This window comes from Pelophylax lessonae (genome assembly GCF_965119305.1).
Source record: "Pelophylax lessonae genome assembly, chromosome: 2".
In the NCBI taxonomy this organism is placed as follows: domain Eukaryota; kingdom Metazoa; phylum Chordata; class Amphibia; order Anura; family Ranidae; genus Pelophylax; species Pelophylax lessonae.
Window position 1 is genome coordinate 258,513,104 of NC_138769.1, and position 19,498 is coordinate 258,532,601.

Genomic DNA, 19,498 nt, shown 5'->3' on the forward strand with positions numbered 1-19,498 from the left:
GCCTAGGCTATAAGAAGATGGCCACCGTGCTGCAGCTCAGTTTCAGGGTCTTGGCAAAGACAATACAGTGGTTTAACAGGACAGGTTCCACTCAGAACAGGCCTCGCAATGGTCGACCAAATAAGTTGAGTGCACGTGTTCAGCGTCATATCCAGAGGTTTTCTTTGGAAAATAGACGTATGAGTGCTGCCAGCAGTGCTGCAGAGGTTGAAGGGGTGGGGGGTTAGCCTGTCAGTGCTCAGACCATATCCCGTACACTGCATCAAATTGGTCTGCATGGCTGTTGTCCCAAAAGGAAGCCTCTTCTAAAGATGATGCACAAGAAAGCCCATAAACAGTTTGCTGAAGACAAGCAGACTAAGGACGTGGAATACCAGAACCATGTCCTGTGTTCTGACAAGGACAAGATAAACTTATTTGGTTTAGATTGTGTCAAGTGTGTGTGGCAGCAACCAGGTGAAGAGTACAAAGACAAGTGTGTCTTGCCTACAGTCAAGCATGATAATGGGAGTGTCATGGTCTGGGGCTGCATGAGTGCTGCCCACATTGGGGAGCTACAGTTCATTGAGGGAACCATGAATGCCAACATTTACTGTGACATACTGAAGCAGAGCATGATGAGAGATAAACTTATGATGGCCACACACAAAGCAGTTTACTAGACAATGGCCATGGTAATACACAAATCAGTTTACTAGGCAATTTAAACCACTGCCAGCCATCTTTCTATTTAGAATATGAGCAAAATTAACAATCTACGCTACAATTTACAATTTCTATTTAAACTGTGATATTATCAAGAAAGTTAATGATAGGTTGTCTTGATTTATTATTGCATTTAAAATTGGTTTAAAGTGTTTGAATTTGCCTGAAAATTGCTGTTTACAGTATGTGGCTAGCATAAAGGTCAGGTTAAGGCCTGAGGTCAGCACTTTTTTATTTTGGCTGCATACCAAAAACCACAGCACTGAGTTTTAGACTCTGAAAACCAATGCACTGGCATTATCATAGTATAAGAACACAACCCCAATGTTATGCCATTACAAAGAACATTAAAATACCTCTTGAAGTGTATGTTTTAATGGTAGTTGTCTCTTTTTTTCCTTCCAAATCATCTATAAGACATAAGAAAAAAACATATGTAACCTTTTCTTTCATTTGGGTTGAATTTCAAAGTATTTAAATAAAATAAAAATGAATGACTTGTAAATGAATGTTATAGCTTGGCCTTTTTTTTCATTATGTATTTAGCCATGTCTTTGTTAGGACCCCCAGCGTGAATAGTGATCTGATAACCTCTCTCCATCGTATTGCACACAAGCATTTCCTAGTATCTAAAAGATTTTTTACATACTGCAATCCAGTCAGAAATTAATTCATTTAAAACCTACCTTTATGCAATGATTTTAAATAGTTTAGGATAGGATGGGAAGAATTAACATTTCTTTCAGGTTATTACTTCTCCCTGTGACCCTGTTGGTGATGTTTTTCCCACAGTTTCTTTCTCTGTAATGCTTGTACAAGTGAAGGGGTGCAGTTGTCACCGTAACAGGAAAATACCGTGTCTTTGTAGAAGAGATTACCCATCACTTCCTCTCCTGATGCTCTGTTTTGTTTTTGGAATGCTTAAAGTGGTTGTAAACCCACTTTGATGACTTTTACCTACAGTATCTCACAAAAGTGAGTACACCCCTAACATATTTGTAAATAGTTTATTATATCTGTTCATGTGACAACACTGAAGAAATGACACTTTGCTACAATGTAAAGTAGTGAGTGCACAGCTTGTATAACAGTGTAAACGTGCTGTCCCCTTAAAATAACTCAACACACAGCCATTAATGTCTAAACTGCTGGCAACAAAAGTGAGTACACCCCTAAGTGAACATGTCCAAATTGGGCCCAAAGTGTCAATATTTTGTGTGGCCTACATTATTTTCCAGCACTGCCTTAACCCTCTTGAGCATTGAGTTCCCCAGACCTTCACAGGTTGCCACTGGAGTCCTCTTCCACTCCTCCATGATGACATCACAGAGCTGGTGGATGTTAGAGACCTTACACTCCTCCACATTCCGTTTGAGGATGCCCCACAGATGCTCGATAGGGTTAGGTCTGGAGACATGCTTGACCAGTCCATCACCTTTACCGTCAGCTTCTTTAGCAAGGCAGTGGTCGTCTTGGAGGTGTAGCGCTAATATCATCAGGTGAACAAACATCAAGTCCACATCTAAACAGAAGGAGAACCCAGTAAAGGTGTTCACTCCAGAATGGATGATCTTCTTAGTGGTGGAAAGATATAGAAGAAAACCGTCACCATGAAAGATCACACAGCCTCTTACCAGATATCTATGATCCTCATTACAGGGATCATAGACAGCAGGGATCTGAACCAGGTAATGATAATAGAAACGGGATCTCCCAGCGTTCAACTTCAGCACTGACCATCAGTACATGCAGAAATAAGGCAGAACACTCCTATGTAGCAGATTCAGATCTGCCTTTGCAGTTAAACGATCCCCACTTTTGGAGAGGGTAACTTCCCCTGGCAACAGGTTTCCACCAGTCAGGACACTGACATGCACCCTCTCGTCTGTACTTTTGACTTATTTGATCTGGTTTATTATTCGGGATCATGTGCTGGCTGCTTTTTTCTTATAGTAAGGACATTGATGCTAATTAAGCGCAGCAAACTATCCATATTTTGTGTCTCGGAGATGTGTTTGGGGTCGTTATTATGTGGGAATACTTCCCTGTGGCCCAGTATCTGAAGGGAGAGGATCATGCTCTACTTCAGTATGTCACAGTACATGTTGGCATTCATGGTTCCCTCAATGAACTGTAGCTCCCCAGTGCTGGTAGCACTTAGGCAGCCCCAGACCATGACACTCTCACCACCATGCTTGACTGTAGGCAAGACACACTTGTCTTTGTACTTTTCACCTGGTTGCAGCCACACACACTTGACACCATCTGAACCAAATGTCCTGTGGTCTCATCAGACCACAGGACATGGTTCCAGTAATCCATATACTTAGTTCGCTTGTCTTCAGCAAACTGATTGCGGGCTTTCTTGTGCATCATCTTTAGAAGAGGTTTCCTTCTGGGACGACAGCCATGCAGACCAATTTGATGCAGTGGGCGGCGTATGGTCTGAGCACTGACAGGCTGACCCTACACCCCTTCAACCTCTGCAGCACTCATACTTCTATTTCCCAAAGACAACCTCTGGATATGGCTCTGAGCACGTGCACTCAACCTCTTTGGTCGACCATGGCGAGGCCTGTCCTGATTGGAACCTGTCCTGTTAAACCGCTGTATGGTCTTGGTCACAATGCTGCAGCTCAGTTTCAGGGTCTTGGCAATCTTTATGTAGAGCAAAAATTATTTTTTTCAGATCCTCAGAGAGTTCTTTGCCATGAGGTGCCATGTTGAACTTCCAGTGACCAGTATGAGAGAGTGAGAGTGATAACACCAAATTTAAAAAAACACCTGCCTCCCATTCACACCTGAGACCTTGTAACACTAACGACTCACATGACACCAAGGAGGGAAATGGCTAATTGGATCAAATTTGGACATTTTCACTTAGGGGTGTACTCACTTTTGTTGCCATCAGTTTGGACATTAATGGCTGTGTAAATATGGGGGTAGTGGTGCGCTTCAAGGGATAACCCTTATATCTCTATATAATATGGGTGGGTGTATCTAAAAGTGTTGAATAAATATAAGTAAAGATGAAAGTGCAGGTGCGTAGTGTAGATCACAGAAATGTGTGTTGGCTCAATAGATAAGTACAAATGAAAGTGCAAATGCGTAACGTGCGTCCCAAAATTGGGTGTGGCAATCAATAAATATTGGAATACTTCCTATTAGTGTTTATAAAAATATATAAAGTATATATAAGATGAAATCACATCCAGTAACAATCTTCGATCCAATTGTAGATAGTAAAAAAAATCTGTGCTCAAATAAAGTGCTGCATGCTATATATAATATAATAAAAAGGTAAAAAAACGATCTGTGAGCAATTTATGAAATCATTAATAAATAGTCCATATACATAATAGTGAATAATATATCTTCTTAGTGACTGTGCTTCAACGATAAAGAAAAGTGACTGTGTGCTCCTTCACCCGTGTGTCACCTTTATGTGCTCTAGCCTCTCACCTTATAGGCAAGGAAATCATGCCTTTGATATCTGTTCAACCTTTTCAATGAATTCTGTTTGCCTTGCTGTGGGTCCTTGATCCCTTTATGAAACCGGTATGTTGGATTCCTTATTGATATTAGTTCGGTTCACTTTCCTATTCCTATCCTCCTTATCCGGTGTTTATAGTGCCTCAGAAACAAAGACTTATCATGGTGTAGTATATCCAGCTGTTTATTTAGAGTATACAGTATTGCACTTACATTTTTGGTGAAACGTATTCAGCATGTATAAAAAACAAACGCCGCTGTGGAGATCGTGCCTTGGCGTCACGTCACTTCCCGGTATAGGGCTCCTCCTACGCGTTACGTCACGAGGTCACGTGACTTCCTCACTCCCTGAGGAAGTCACGTGACCTCGTGACGTAACGCGTAGGAGGAGCCCTATACCCGGAAGTGACGTGACGCCAAGGCACGATCTCCACAGCGGCGTTTGTTTTTTATACATGCTGAATACGTTTCACCAAAAATGTAAGTGCAATACTGTATACTCTAAATAAACAGCTGGATATACTACACCATGATAAGTCTTTGTTTCTGAGGCACTATAAACACCGGATAAGGAGGATAGGAATAGGAAAGTGAACCGAACTAATATCAATAAGGAATCCAACATACCGGTTTCATAAAGGGATCAAGGACCCACAGCAAGGCAAACAGAATTCATTGAAAAGGTTGAACAGATATCAAAGGCATGATTTCCTTGCCTATAAGGTGAGAGGCTAGAGCACATAAAGGTGACACACGGGTGAAGGAGCACACAGTCACTTTTCTTTATCGTTGAAGCACAGTCACTAAGAAGATATATTATTCACTATTATGTATATGGACTATTTATTAATGATTTCATAAATTGCTCACAGATCGTTTTTTTACCTTTTTATTATATTATATATAGCATGCAGCACTTTATTTGAGCACAGATTTTTTTTACTATCTACAATTGGATCGAAGATTGTTACTGGATGTGATTTCATCTTATATATACTTTATATATTTTTATAAACACTAATAGGAAGTATTCCAATATTTATTGATTGCCACACCCAATTTTGGGACGCACGTTACGCATTTGCACTTTCATTTGTACTTATCTATTGAGCCAACACACATTTCTGTGATCTACACTACGCACCTGCACTTTCATCTTTACTTATATTTATTCAACACTTTTAGATACACCCACCCATATTATATAGAGATATAAGGGTTATCCCTTGAAGCGCACCACTACCCCCATATTTATATCAATTAACTGTTGTAGTATCAGTCTCAGTGGAGCTGCAGCAAGGGACCCCTGATCACCTCAGACAGCGCAGGGATCACACAAACCCCTATTGTTCATTAATGGCTGTGTGTTGAGTTATTTTGGGGAGACAGCAAATTTACACTGTTATACAAGCTGTACACTCACTAATTTACATTGTAGCAAAGTGTCATTTCTTCAGCGTTGTCACATAAAAAGATATAATAAAAATAAAATATTTACAAAAATGTTAGGGGTGTACTCACTTTTGGAGATACTGTATAGGTAAGCCTATTATAAGGCTTACCTATAGGTGCTGTAAATATCTCCTAAACTTGTACCGTTTAGGAGATATTTACATTGCATGCAGCCAATGACGTCATTGGCACAAGGCGTCTGAAGAAACGGCTGCCAGAGTCTGCAGACCCGGAAGAAAGACGGACGAAGATGGATGCGGCCGGTAGCGGGGACAACGCGGGCTTCGTTGCAGGTGTGTGTCACATAATGTGCTAATATGCAATTTACTTTGCAGGGAAAAAAAAGAAAAAAAAAAGGAAGAGTTTACTTTCTCTTTAACTATCGGATTCATTGTCTTTACCAACACCTCCATAGATCTTTATTTGGCACATTGTATACCCTTGTTGGTTAAACTAAGCCTTTTAGATGCTGGGATTTTGCATCAGCATGCTGTCAATAATTTAACACCCAGCAGTATATGCCAAAATTAGTAGCTTTTGAATTAGGGCAAGTCTATGTCAGGGGTATGTCATTTTTTTCATATTACATTTTTGCACTAAATGCTACGGGTGGAGATTTTTAACAGTAGGGCTAAAGTAAGGTAATAATATTTTGGAAATACCATAAAAAACGCAACAACCAGTATGAAACAACCAGGTATTTTGGCTGTCTTGTATAAAATGTATAGGGAAACCTGATGACTAGAAAAAGCAGATAATTTTAGGAACATTCAAACATCTGAAGATTTATGGCAGCCCATACCTTTATGAAAGAAGCAGCATTTCAGCCACTGTTTTCTACAAAGCATTTTTATTGGTTATCAATAGAGTTGGACAAATAGTTCGAGCCAAGCAAATGTTCTGCCAAAACATCGCCTGTTCGACGAACACCCAAATTTGTGGGGTGCTCGGCGGGATGTCCACTCGCCAAGCACCCCACAAAGCACTGCGCATCACACAGTGCATTCTAGGGCCCTAATTGGCCAAAGCAATGCACTTGACCACTGCAAAGTTATGATAACTTTGCCCAATCATGGCTCAGTGCTCATAGTCCCAACCCACACTAAAGGTTCATTCCCACAGGAAGCTTTTGCAGTGTGTTGTTGGAGCTAGATAGAGATGGGCTCAGTTTTCTTCTAACAGGAGTTCAGTCCAGGATGTCACACAGCTGCTGAAAACCAAATGGTGGGGTATGCAGTCTGACGATCATTTGGTGATTTTTATATATGCTTTTATAATCTGATTTCTTGTAAGAGTATTTTAATTGGGGCATTTTAATAAAATATTTAAATGGAGAGCACTATAGAGTTGCCTTTGTGTTACAAGTGGTCCTGGGTAGAATTTTTTATCCCAGACAGGAGTACTAGATTTAAGGAAGGAAATTTTACATCCACTTCAGAGTGACTGGTGGGAGTTGTAAAATAAGTCTGTTATTAACAGGAGTGAGGTGAGCGTTCAATTCACCTGATGGTGGTTGCCTAAATTCATTTATTTAAGAAGACTGGAGCACGGCGGTGGAATATATATTTATAAAGGACTTTTACTTTACTCATTTATATGTGTATTATGTTTATTCACTCATTATTATTGTCTTTTGTGATTTAATAGGAGTTGTTAATGATACGGAATATTCAGCAGCGCTGCACCATATATTTATATATTGATTATTCCATAGTGTGGTGAAATCACTAATAGGTGTTCAGCAGCAACTTAGCACATAGTTTGACATATAGTTATTTTGTTTGATCACTTAGTGTAGGAGTTAAAATAAAAGTAAAAATAGAAAAGTATACATTTGTAGGTGGCACTGATTGCACACATTTGATTTAGTATAGTGTTTCAGTATAGTGTGAGTATAGTGTGTGTATAGTGTAGTGTCAGTAGAGTGTTTCAGTATAGTGTTTAAGTATAGTGTGAGTATAGTGTGTTAGTGTAGTGCAGTGTTTAACACAGCATTACATAACATTTAGTGCTGTATACAGTACTGTATACCCTTTTTTTTTTTTTTTGATTGCTGCCTTTTGTTTTTTTTCTGTCCCCTGCCTGCCCCCTTTTTTTTAAAATTGTCAGCCGTGGGTTTTTTGACTGTGATGCTGGTGTTCCCCCTTTTTTATTATTTTATTTATTTTATAGTTTTTACATTTCTGTTAGTGGAAGTCCTCAATTTAAAGTGCACCAAACACCACCCCCCAAAAAAGGTGGACATGGTCTGTCCTTGGGAAGGGCATGTTTGTCTCTGTTTAATAATGTTGCCCATGCTATTCAGCCACAGCATGCAGAGGAGGTGGTGGACTGGCTTACTAAACCATTCTCATCCTCTATGACCCAAGATGACACTAGTGCGCAGTCCACTACAGTTACAAGAGTGGCTTATTCTGCTTTGTCCACAGCTACTCCTGCTATAGTTCCAGCATCATGCATGGAGGAGGCAGCTGAATTATTTGAACACAGCTTCAGCCACTTGCCTATTGATTCTGATGTTGGTTCTCAGGCAGAGGAAGGGAGGAACATGAGCCTACAGATAGGGGAGAACACTAATAAACACTGATAAACAATAAATTGGCAGTCATGTTCCTCCAGCCGCAACGTATTGCCATGTTGACTCCAATGATGATGAAGATAGATGGGATCATGATGATGAGGTCACTAATGCACTGGGTGCCAGATATAGCAGAGGAGGAAAGTAAGGGGGTGACATAACCCCAACAAGGCAGGATGTCCTCCAGAGGCAGCAATCATGGAAGAGTAGAGAGCAGCCACCCTATTCCATCAGATTGTGGAGCTGTTATCTCCCTTTTTTAGCATATGTGCAGCCGATCGCACTGTTGCAATCTGCAATCCCTGCTGAGAGCAGATCAAGCATTGCAAAAAACACCAGCCATTTGAGTACCACATGCTTGACAAAGCATTTAACCTCTCTGTCCATTGGCAAGAGCACCTGAAAGCCACACACACAAGGGACACAATTCTTCTCTTCCTCACCTTTCATATTTACCCCTGCTATATGTCACAGCCTCTCAGCTGCCTCCACTGACAGGGATGATGGTTTAGCAAAGAGTGTCACAGGTCCTTGCAACACGTCTGCCAGCAGCACACCACCAGCTGTAGAGTCTAGCAGGCAAATTTCTCTGACCCAGCTGCTGTATTGGAAAGTGTCGGTTGGCTAAAATTCAGTCGGAATTCCTCCTGCCCCGTAAACCACCTGATTTGTGACATGCCCACCAGGTGGAACTCAACTTTTGCAATGCTGCAGTGGCTGCACATGTAGCAGAGGGCAATCAATGGATACCTCTGTGAGTATGGCACAAGGACAGGCTCAGGGGAGCTCAGCTTTTTTTTTTTCCCACGCCAGTGGCTGCTGATAAAGAATGCATGCACTGTACTGTTCTTTCGATGCCACAGAGCATACAAGAGGAGAGGGAGGAGGATTGAAGCAGAAGAAGACATACGTCAAACTACTACTTGGGATTAGTATGTGGCTGAAAGGAGGCAGTTCCAGATACTGTATTCCTCAGTGACCCCGGGGACTCTGCTTCTCATGCCTCCAAAAACTTGTGGTGCATGGGCTCCCTTATTCTTCAAAGCCAGCGAAAGGACCCGAGAATTAGTGGCATCAAGGAGAAGGATCATTCTTGGTGGGCAACCCTCCTTGACCACCGTTACAAAGGGGAAAGTCTCGGAACTCATTCTACCCTCGCAGAGGGAGCACAGGACAAAATATCTTAAAGGGGTTCTTAAAGAAATGTTTATGTAATGCCTTTACAGATGGTGGTAGATTACAGTCTCATGGAAAAGCTAAGTTTGAGGCTTATGTTGGTCAAAGGAGGAGTGGTAGAGAAGGGAAGCCACCTCAGTTATGTATTTATTTTGTTCTTAGCGCCCAGGGCAGTCAGCTTCAAGCTTCCATCCGCAGGGGCGAAAAACAGACATGGAGAGCTTTCCAGTAGACGATCCACTGGATTTCCGAGTCATGAGAATAGACCACTGGCCAGAACATGCCCAGTATGAAATTGAGCTGCTAGGCTGCCCTGCATCCAGCATGCTTTCTGAACGGGCATTCAGTACTGCAGGAGGTTTTGTGACAGATAAAAGTGCATGTCTGTCCACAGATTCTGTTGACCAGCTGACATTTGTCAAAATAAATCAGTCCTGGATTAGCAGCAGCTATCAAGTCCTTGATGCCATTGTCACTGATTAAGTGTTATTGGGATCTCGAATCTCTGCAAAACTGTCTATGCTACCTAGCCTTGTGGATGTTGATTTTATCTTGAAGTAATTTTTTGGTATAGGTTCCATGGGCACAATTAACACCCAAGGACCAATTTTTCCACACCCATTTGACATGAAATATTTTTAAAGCAAGGCCATTTCTTGCTTTTATTAACAGTTCCTCTAGAAGGTTACAGGGTGAAGGCACCACCAACATCCAAAGACCAATTTTTCCACAACTTTAACTGACAATTGCGAGGTCGTTCCACACTGCGCCAGATTGACGTGCAACATAGCGGCGGATAAATCGTACACTAAGTGACACTTTTGACACTTTTATGGGTACCAGTGACACTAATACAGTGATCAGCGCTAAAAAATATGCACTGTGACTATACTAATGACACTGGCTGGGAAGGGGTTAACATCAGGGGTGATCAAAGGGTTAAATGTGTGCCTAGGGAGTGCTTACTAACTGTGGCGGAGGTACTTGTACTATGGGAAAGCAGAGATCCGTGTTCCTACAGAAGCACAGGATCACTACCCTCTCTTCTCACAGAATGATCTGCCTTGTGTTTATAGACAGACCGCCGTTCTGCTTCTCATCAAGTCTGCCGGACCTGCTGATTGGTTCCCGCTGCGATTGGACATGATCTAGACCCAAAAGTGCAGGTTCACGTACAGTTATGTGATTCTGTACAGGAGAGCCGGCTTGCCGCTGTTTATGTACAGTATATAGTCGGCAAGTGGTTAAAGAATTTTTTCATTTTTATTGTTTCACTTTAAGCATCATTAAAATCACTGCTTCTTTAAAAAAAAAATATATATTTTTAAAAAGGTTTTTTTGCATTGATATATGGGTACAGTGTTGCATGACCGCGCAACTGTCATTCAAAGTGTGACAGCGCTGAAAACTGAAAATTGGCCTGGGCAGGAAGGGGGTGAAAGGGCCCTGTATTGAAGTGGTTAAACCCCATACATGTGCCCCACAACTGCATGCATTGCACATGGTTGCAGAAACTTGGAAGCCCCTATTCAGTTAGATGGGCTGTAACCTGCATACTACCCACCGAACCCAACAGTGGGGACAAATTCTGACATGTTGTGACGCAATGCTTTTTAAGCTGTGGCATGTGTACAATCCCTCTGCTGCCATTGCAGCTCAAAGGGAACGGCTGGATGGTGGTATAAATACAGTTTTTTACACTTGTGTTGCTCTCTGAAGAGTGATCCATGCTGAATTACTTTTTAGAGGTGTTTGACAGGTGGTGAGAAAGCGTTATGTTGCCGACTCACCACCTGTTTTAATGCCTGAAAGGAGGGTATGGTGGTGGTTAGTGTGTACAGGAGAGGAATACATAGTATAGGATGGTGTTTAGTTTGTGCACGAGAGGAGTGTGTAGTGTATGGCAGCGGGTAGTATGCGCAGATAGGAGTGCGGAGTGCATAACGACGGATGGTATGTGCAGGAGAGAAATGCAGAGAGTATGGCGGCAAATAATATGTGCAGGAGAGAAGCGCAGAGTGTATGGAGTTGGGTAGTATGTACAGTAGAGGAGTGCAGAGTGTATCGCGGCAGGTAGTAGGTGCAGGAGAGTGCACTCCACATGCCTCTGCTCCTCTTTGCAGCCCAGCCCCCCCTGCACACCTCCTCTTTGAGCAAGTGTGCTCTCCAAACTGTAATCTCTTCTCTGAACCTCTGAACACCCCATATGCTCACCTTTGCAGTACAGGCTGATCTGATGGCAGGCTCAGTGACAGTGGCAAGAAGGACGTATTTACATCCCAAAATTGTCAGCATTAAGCAGAGGGCCCCACTATTTACATACCAATGCTGCCCCATGATTTTTTTTTGAAAATCTTTTTATTGAGTTATGCACAAAAAACACAACAAACAAAAACAGAACAAAGCTTGGTGCGGGAAAGCTCATCAAGGAGAAATGTAGGGATAACAAGTACTGGTGTGCTGCCTGCCACAGGCGGGATTAATACAGTAAACAAGCACAGTTATATATGATACATCAACATTAAAGCTTTAACACAGCCACTATACATCAGTATTCAAATGCCAGGACATAAAAAGCGCCCAACAACATCAGCTACGCCAGGGCGACCGTGCAGAGAGACCGTGAGCTAGGGACCCATGGGCCGTCAGAGCATCAGTGCAGAGGAAGACTCCTCAAACCAGCGCGTCCATACCCTGTCATATTTCTTGGGGCAACCTCTATGGTAGTATGCATCTCGATACAGCGGGATGGCGGCGTCTATCAGAGTTCTCCATTGAGGAATCGTGGGGGAGGATCTCTGTTTCCAGCGGAGGGCAATATTTTTCCTAGCGTAGAAGAGTAAAAGACCCAGCAGAGTGCGATCGGCCACCCTCGGAACAATGTCATCCAGGAGACCCAGAAGACCCAGTCGGGGAGACGGGGCAATCGGGACCCCCAAGACAGCAGAGGACACCTCAAACACCCCGGACCAGTATAGTAGGAGTTCAGGACATTGCCAGAAGATGTGTATAAAATCGCCCGGGGCATGACCACAACGCCAACACTCCGGGGAGTGGGAGGCATGTATCCTATTCATGCGATGTGGGGTAAGGTAGGCCCTGTGGGCAATCTTGTATTGCACCAACCGGTCCCTAAGAGAGACCAGAATAGCGAAGAGGAAGTCCCAGACATGCAACCAATCCACCGAGTCCAGGTCCGGGACGTCCCGGGCCCAACGTGCGTGAAGGCCAGAGAGTTCCGGAGACGAGACACGGAGGAGATGAGCGTGCAGCACCGACATCGCGCGCACAGAGCAATCATGACGCAGCACCCTCTCCAGATCTGACTGCACCAGCTGGGAGTCCGGGTCAGAGAATTGAGCTCCAAAAGCATGAGACAGTTGTAAAAAGTGGAAAAAGTAGGAGGACGGGAGGTTACGATCCGAAACCAACTGCGCAAAGGAGGGAAAGGAGAGATCACACGTGAGGTCCGAGATCTTCTTAATGCCGCGTCTAGCCCAGAGAACCGGGTCCGGCAGTCCATACAGGTGGGGCAGGGAGGGGTTGAGCCACAGGGGGGTGTTGGGGGAGACAGCGGTGTCCGGATAAGCCTCCAACAACAACCCCTGCCGCCAGGCCCGGAGTGTTGTTTTCATGGAGGTAGTGAGACCGTGAGGGGCCCGAGGACCCCTGAAGAGCAGATGAGTCAGGGCCTCCACAGATCCCAGCACCGCGGCCTCCACCACAACAGCGGAATTAGATGCCTCCGGGCTCAGCCACCACCCCGCGGTGACTAACTGAGACGCCAGGAAATATTTGTGGCAATCAGGGAACGCCAGACCCCCCTGTGACAGAGGGCGCATAAGTGTTGCAAACTTGTACCGGGGAGGACTAGCGCCCCAAAGAAAGCCAGAAGTTGACAAAAAAAAAGACCTCGGAATCCAGCAAGGGGAATGGCGAAACAAGTAGGTAAGTTTAGGGAAAACCTTCATCTTCACAAGGTTGATCCTACCTAAAAGGGAGAGGGGGAGGCGTTCCCAGGCCCTCAGTTTGGCCCTAAGGCTCAAAACAACCGGGTCCAGGTTAAGAGCTATAAAGTCCATCGGGTCCCGAGACACCCGCACCCCAAGGTAGGTGAATGTCTCCACCCACTGCAAGGGCAAATCCCGGGGGGCCCCAGCCTTTGCCCCAGGGTCAATGGCCAAGAGCTGTGACTTGGACCAATTCACCCTCAGGCCCGATACAACTGCAAAGGAGTTCAACACCCCCAGAGAGGGACCGGCATCACCCAGAAACAGAAGAAGGTCGTCCGCATACAGGGCCACCCGCTCCTCCAGCCATGCCACCCGCAAGCCCTGAATGTGGGGGGAGACGTGGAGCGCCTCCGCCAACGGCTCCATGGCGATAGCAAATAGGGCCGGAGATAGAGGGCAGCCCTGCCGCGTACCCCTCGACAACGGGAACACCGAGGATAGCCTGCCGCCGAGACAGATGGCAGCCATCGGTGACCTATAGATGGTCTGGAGCCATGCGATAAATCTCAAAGGAAAGCCCATGCGCCGAAGAATCTCCCACAGGAAGAGCCACTCCACGGAGTCGAAGGCCTTCTCTATATCGAGCGAGGCCACCACCCTGGAACCGGAGTTAGTATGCCGGGCCTGCAGATTAGTGTACAGTCTGCGGAGATTGACGTCCGTGGATCTGTTGGCCATAAAGCCGGTCTGGTCCTGATCAACAACAGAGGGAAGCAGAGGCTGCAACCTGGCCGCTAGCAATTTAGTAAGTATCTTCAGATCATTATTGAGCAGCGCAATCGGCCTATAGGAGGCACATAACTTGGCATCTTTGGGGGCTTTATGAATAAGAAAGATGTGAGCCTGCGCCATAGAGGGGGGAAGGGACCCCGCCGCCAAGCAGTCATTAAAAAGGGCGGCCAGCAGAGGAGCTAAAATGTCTACGTGGGCCTTATAAAATTCGATAGGTAGGCCGTCCGGGCCCGGCGCCTTGCCCCTGGGGATGGAACATATTACCGCCTGAACCTCCTCCGCTGAGATCAGGTGGACCAGACCCTCGCGCTCCCGGTCAGACAACCAGCCCAAGGCGATGGGGTCCAGAAGGGGGACCAGATCCCTCGGGCAAAAGTCCGGCGGGAGGGCAGTAGAGTAGAGCCCGGCATAGAAGGAACGAAACTCCTCAAGGATGGCCTCCGGGGAGGTGATGGACTCGCCCGCGGGAGACGTGAGCTAAGGTCGAGGGTGCAGCATGATACGACATTGTTGCTAGCAGTTTACCATTACGATCACCTTGCTCAAAAAATTTGCTGGCGCGACTGGTACAGAGACAGTCGCGTCACTTCGGAGTGATGAAGGTGGAGATCACGCCTGGAGGCCTGCAGCTTCTCAAAATTGGCGGGGGACGGGTCCCGCTCATAGCAGACGGAAGCCTCCCCAGCCGCTGTCTCCAATGCCGTGACCTCAGCAGCCTGCTGTAACCTCACCGCCTTGATGGCGGACATATAATGTCCTCTAGTGAAGGCCTTAAAGGCATCCCACACCATGTCCGGGGAGGAGGTGCCCACATCCCAGTACCCTCTCAGAACGGAGGCGGTCTGGGCCAGAATATCAGGCTGTTCAACCCACTGGGCTCCCAGGCGCCACATAGAGCCATCCTGGGCACATCCAGAGCGTAGCTTGACCCGCAGGGGACTGTGATCAGATAACCCGCTGGGCAAATACGCCATTACCTCCACGTCAGACAGTAAACTCGGGTTAGCAAAAGCATTATCAATCCTAGAAGCAGTTTTATGGGTGGTGGAGAAGCAGGAATAAACTCTCTGCGAGGGGTACTTCCACCGCCAAACCTCCTGAAGACCCGCCTCCTCCGCCCACCGGGGAAGGTCCCCGGGGAACACCTTGGGGGCCGAAGGCCGGTCCAGGTCAGGGGAGAGGATGGCGTTAAAATCCCCGAGCAGAAGTAACTTGGCCGGGTGATAGCCAGACACCTTGTCCAACACAGTATATAACACTTCAGACTTAAAAGGCGGAGGGACATAAATACCCGCCACAATGTAACGTTTTTGCCAGATAGTCAATACTAAAACCACGTATCTGCCGTGGGGGTCCGTGTGAACCGCCTCGACCACCCCCGGCAGAGACTTGCTAAGCAGGATAGATACTCCCCTAGCGAAATTAGAGTAAGATGTGTGAAAGGCCTGGCGAACCCACGGTCTCCTCAAGGTCTGCAACTTGCCGCCCACCAGGTGTGTCTCCTGTAAGACCAGAATAGAGGGGTTATGTGACTTAACATATTGAAAAAGCAGCGCTCTTTTGAATTTCGAATTCAAACCACGGACGTTCCAGGAGAGCACCGAGAAGGTGTTTTGATTAGAGGGCGCCATAAGCTAAGGGGGTATAGGGGCCACCAAACATGGACCCACACCTGGGGGGCAGCAACAGCACCAAGCATCTCGCACCAAAAACACAGGAAAAAAAACAAAACACACATTAAAACAGAAAACATGCGAACAGTCCCCGAGCCAACATGGCTCACCCTACCGTCCCCCGCAGCCCCCATAAAAAAAAACGCAGGGGGAGTGGGGGCGGTCTATACCCAAAACACCACTAAGAGTGGAAAAAAAGAAAAAGCAGGGGCAACGCAGAGCGTCAGCCCCTAGAGTTAGGCACAGTCACAGTTCGTCAAAAAGCAGTCCAAAAAAGTGAAAAAAAACAAGCGGGACCGGACGAGGGGGTGCACCACAACAATAAAAAAAGGGGGGCATCCCAAGCAGGCCAATCCCGAGCAACAGCAACAATAGGAACAGTTCCTCTTCCAGAGAAAAAAACTAAAAAAAAAAGGGGGGTAAGGCACCTTAGGGGGGTAGAGCTCCTGGTAAGTGGGCATCCATCAGAGTGGGACAGGCAGCAGTTCCACAGCAGGGAAGGCAGAATACAAAGATGGAAGGGAGGCGAGGATAGAGGGAGCAGGGCGCTGATACCTGTCACCACACAGTCAGTGGAGATGCGTCCAAGGAGGTCTTCCAACAGCCAAAAGGGAGACTAACGAGCATCCAGCCAGGCAGCCGCTTCCTCCTGATCCTCGAAGAACCGGGCCCGATCTCCATCAACGAACCGAAGCCTACTGGGGTAAAGAAGGCTGTACTTCAGGCCCTTGTCCCGCAGCCTCCTTCGGATGTCCGTGAAGAGCCGGCGTCTACGTTGAACCTCTGGGGAGTAGTCCGGGAACAACAGGATTTTGGCGTTGTCATAGCGGAGGTCCTGCTTAGCACGGGCAGCGGCCAGCAAGCGGTCTCGGTCACGGTAATTCAGCAGGCGCAGGAGAAAGGGTCTGGGCGGAGCGCCAGGAATTGGAGGAACCGGAGGCACCCTGTGCGCCCTTTCCACGACAAAGGTAGGTGGCATGTCAGTCAACCCCAGCAGGGAGGGGAGAAAGGATTCAGCGAACTCCGCAGGCCTAGCTCCCTTGGCCCGCTCCGGCAGGCCCAGGATCCGGATGTTATTACGCCGGAGCCGGTTTTCAGTGTCAATGGCTCGGTCTTGCAGCGCTTTGACCTGGATCTGGAGGGCGTGAAGGTCCCGCGAATCAGCGCGGGTAGAGTCCTCAAGGGTAGAGATGCAAACCTCAGCCTCCGACATCCGGCTCCGGAATTTATCAAGATCGTGTCGGATGAGACTGATGACGGTGGCCAGGTAGTCGATCTTGGCCGTCAGGGTGTCTTTGCAGGCCTTAATAGCCTCCAGGATGTCCGAGGGAGAAGGGCTGGTAGACGCTACCAGATCCCCCTCTGTCTGAGTGCCCGCCGACATCTTGGGAGAAGGAGGCCTCGTGGCCAAGATGGCCGCCGCGGGACCCGAGGATCGCGATGAGCTCCCGGAGGATTTGGCCGAACGGAGCTTTCCCGGGGAAAGCGGAGGAGCCCGCGAGGTGCTCCCTGCCTTCTTGGACCCCAGGGTGATAAGGAGGGTGAAGCTAGATGGCTAAATGGATGCCGATGATACTGAAAGGATGATGCGAGGAGCGGAGCTCAAACCTGGTGCGTCCTCTCTGCTTCACATCCCGGCCACGCCCCCGCTGCCCCATGATTTACACATCAATCATGTGTACACACAGAGCAGGGCTGAGCAGAATTAGTGACTCACTTTGCTGGGCTTATTTTAACCACTTGACGACTGCGCTATAGCTGAATGATGGCTGCAGTGTAGCCAGCTAGTTCTGGGAGGCCGTCATTGGATGGTCTCCCGTGCTTGCACTTCTCACGCGCCCCCTGGCCCGTGCACTCAAAAGTGTCTGTGATCGCTAAGTCCTTGGGACCCAGTTCATCATGGATCGGGGGAAAAGGGCCAGTCACAGCGTCCCATTACCATGTGATTACTCCGTCCAATGATGGATCAATCACTTGATAACAAACCGGATCATGCCCAGTTCAGCTTGCGCTGATGCTGCGTTTCTCGCTGTATCAGTGTGAGGAGAGGAGAGAGAAACACCGCAGCAGCACAAGCAGGCATGATCCCGAGTGCCATCAGTGCCACTACAGTGCTAATCAGTGCCCCTACAGTGGCATCAGTTCCCCCTACAGTGCCATCACCGTGCCCTTACAATGCACCTACAGTGTCATCAGATCCCCTACAATGCTCATCAGTGGCACTACAGTGTTACTACAGTGCTCATCAGTGCCATTACAGTGCAAATTAGTGCCCTAGGGTGCCACCACACTGCTCATCAGTGCCAATACAGTGCTCATCAGTGCCCTACAGTGAACATCAGTGCCCATCAGTGAGTGATTATCAGTGCACATCAGTGCCATCTGTGAGTGCTTATCAGTGCTGATCAGTGACCTACAGTGACATCAGTGCACTACAGTGCACATTAGTGCCCTGCAGTGCCATCAGTAAGTGCTTATCAGTGCCACTAAAGTGATCATTAGTGCCACTATAGTGCCCTATTAGTGGTCATTAGTGCCCAATAGTGCACATCAGTGCCCATCAGTGAGTGCTCATTAGTGCCATCAGTGGATCCTCAACAGTGCCCCCCAGTGCCGTAAAAATTCATTAAAATAATTTTATTTCCACATTTTGCAAAAACTTGTGGTAAAAAATTACATGTTCAAAAGACTCATTATGCCTCATAGAATATACGTTGTATATATATCGGGGTGTTTGCTTTCCAAAATGGGATCATTTTGTGGGCGTTTTTATTGTCCTGGTGCTCCAGGAACTTTAAAATTGTAATAGGTAGTCAGGAAATGAGATGTAATTTATGTCCCTAGAACACCTGACACTGCTCCCTGCATGTTGGGCCTCTCTATATGGCTAGGCTGTGAAAATGTCTCACACTTGTGGTATCGCCATACTCAGGAGGAGTAACAGAATGTGTTTTGGGGTGTAGTTGCAAGTATGCCTATGCATTTCAGAGAAATAGCCTGTTAATATGAACATTTTGTGAAAAAAAAATCTTCGTTTTGCAAAGAATTGTGGAAAAAAATTACAACTTCAAAAAAACTCACCATGCCTCTTACTAAATACTAGAGATGGGCGAACAGTTCGGTCCGAGCATGATTCCCTGTTGAACATTTGCCTGTTCAGCCGTCATTGAACACCGGAATTTGCAGCGTGTTCGCCCCAACGAACACCCTGCAATGCTGCGCCCTGACTGGGCAAAACTTTGCCCAATCAGGGCACAGTATAAGCTGGTTGGTAAGGCCACGGCATCCTTAACAACCAATGAGTCATTAGCTGTCAATGAGATTCCCCGCTGACAGCTGACAAAAAAAAAGTGCTGGTTAAAAAAAATAAAGAAAAATCCTTTACATATAGTTCCTGGGGGGGGGTCCACTTAATGTGCCTGTAAAGTGGTGCATCTGTAGCATGACATTAAACATGCTACAGCAAAAATTAAATTTCTAAAGAAAGAGTCAAATCACTTTGAAAATAACTCGCGGTTACAATTGCCGGCTCCCAGCCATTAACAAATGAAATAAAAAAAGGGAGTAAGGTCCCTTTTTGGGGTACCCGCCAAAATCCATACCAGACCCTTATCCAGGCACGCAGCCTGTCAGGTCAGAAAAGGGGAGGGGACAAGAGAACGCCCCCCTCCTGAACC

General features: G+C 46.5%; 1 protein-coding gene across 1 annotated transcript in view; it reads right to left on the reverse strand.

Moving 5' to 3' along the window:
• LOC309546075 (C4b-binding protein alpha chain-like) overlaps positions 1-19,498 on the reverse strand; it is a 290,333-nt gene that overhangs the window by 206,685 nt on the left and 64,150 nt on the right. Inside the window, exon 6 of the mRNA XM_082245585.1 lies at positions 1,062-1,115. Coding sequence (XP_082101711.1) covers positions 1,062-1,115 — 54 coding nt within the window. The remainder of the gene's footprint in view (positions 1-1,061; positions 1,116-19,498) is intronic.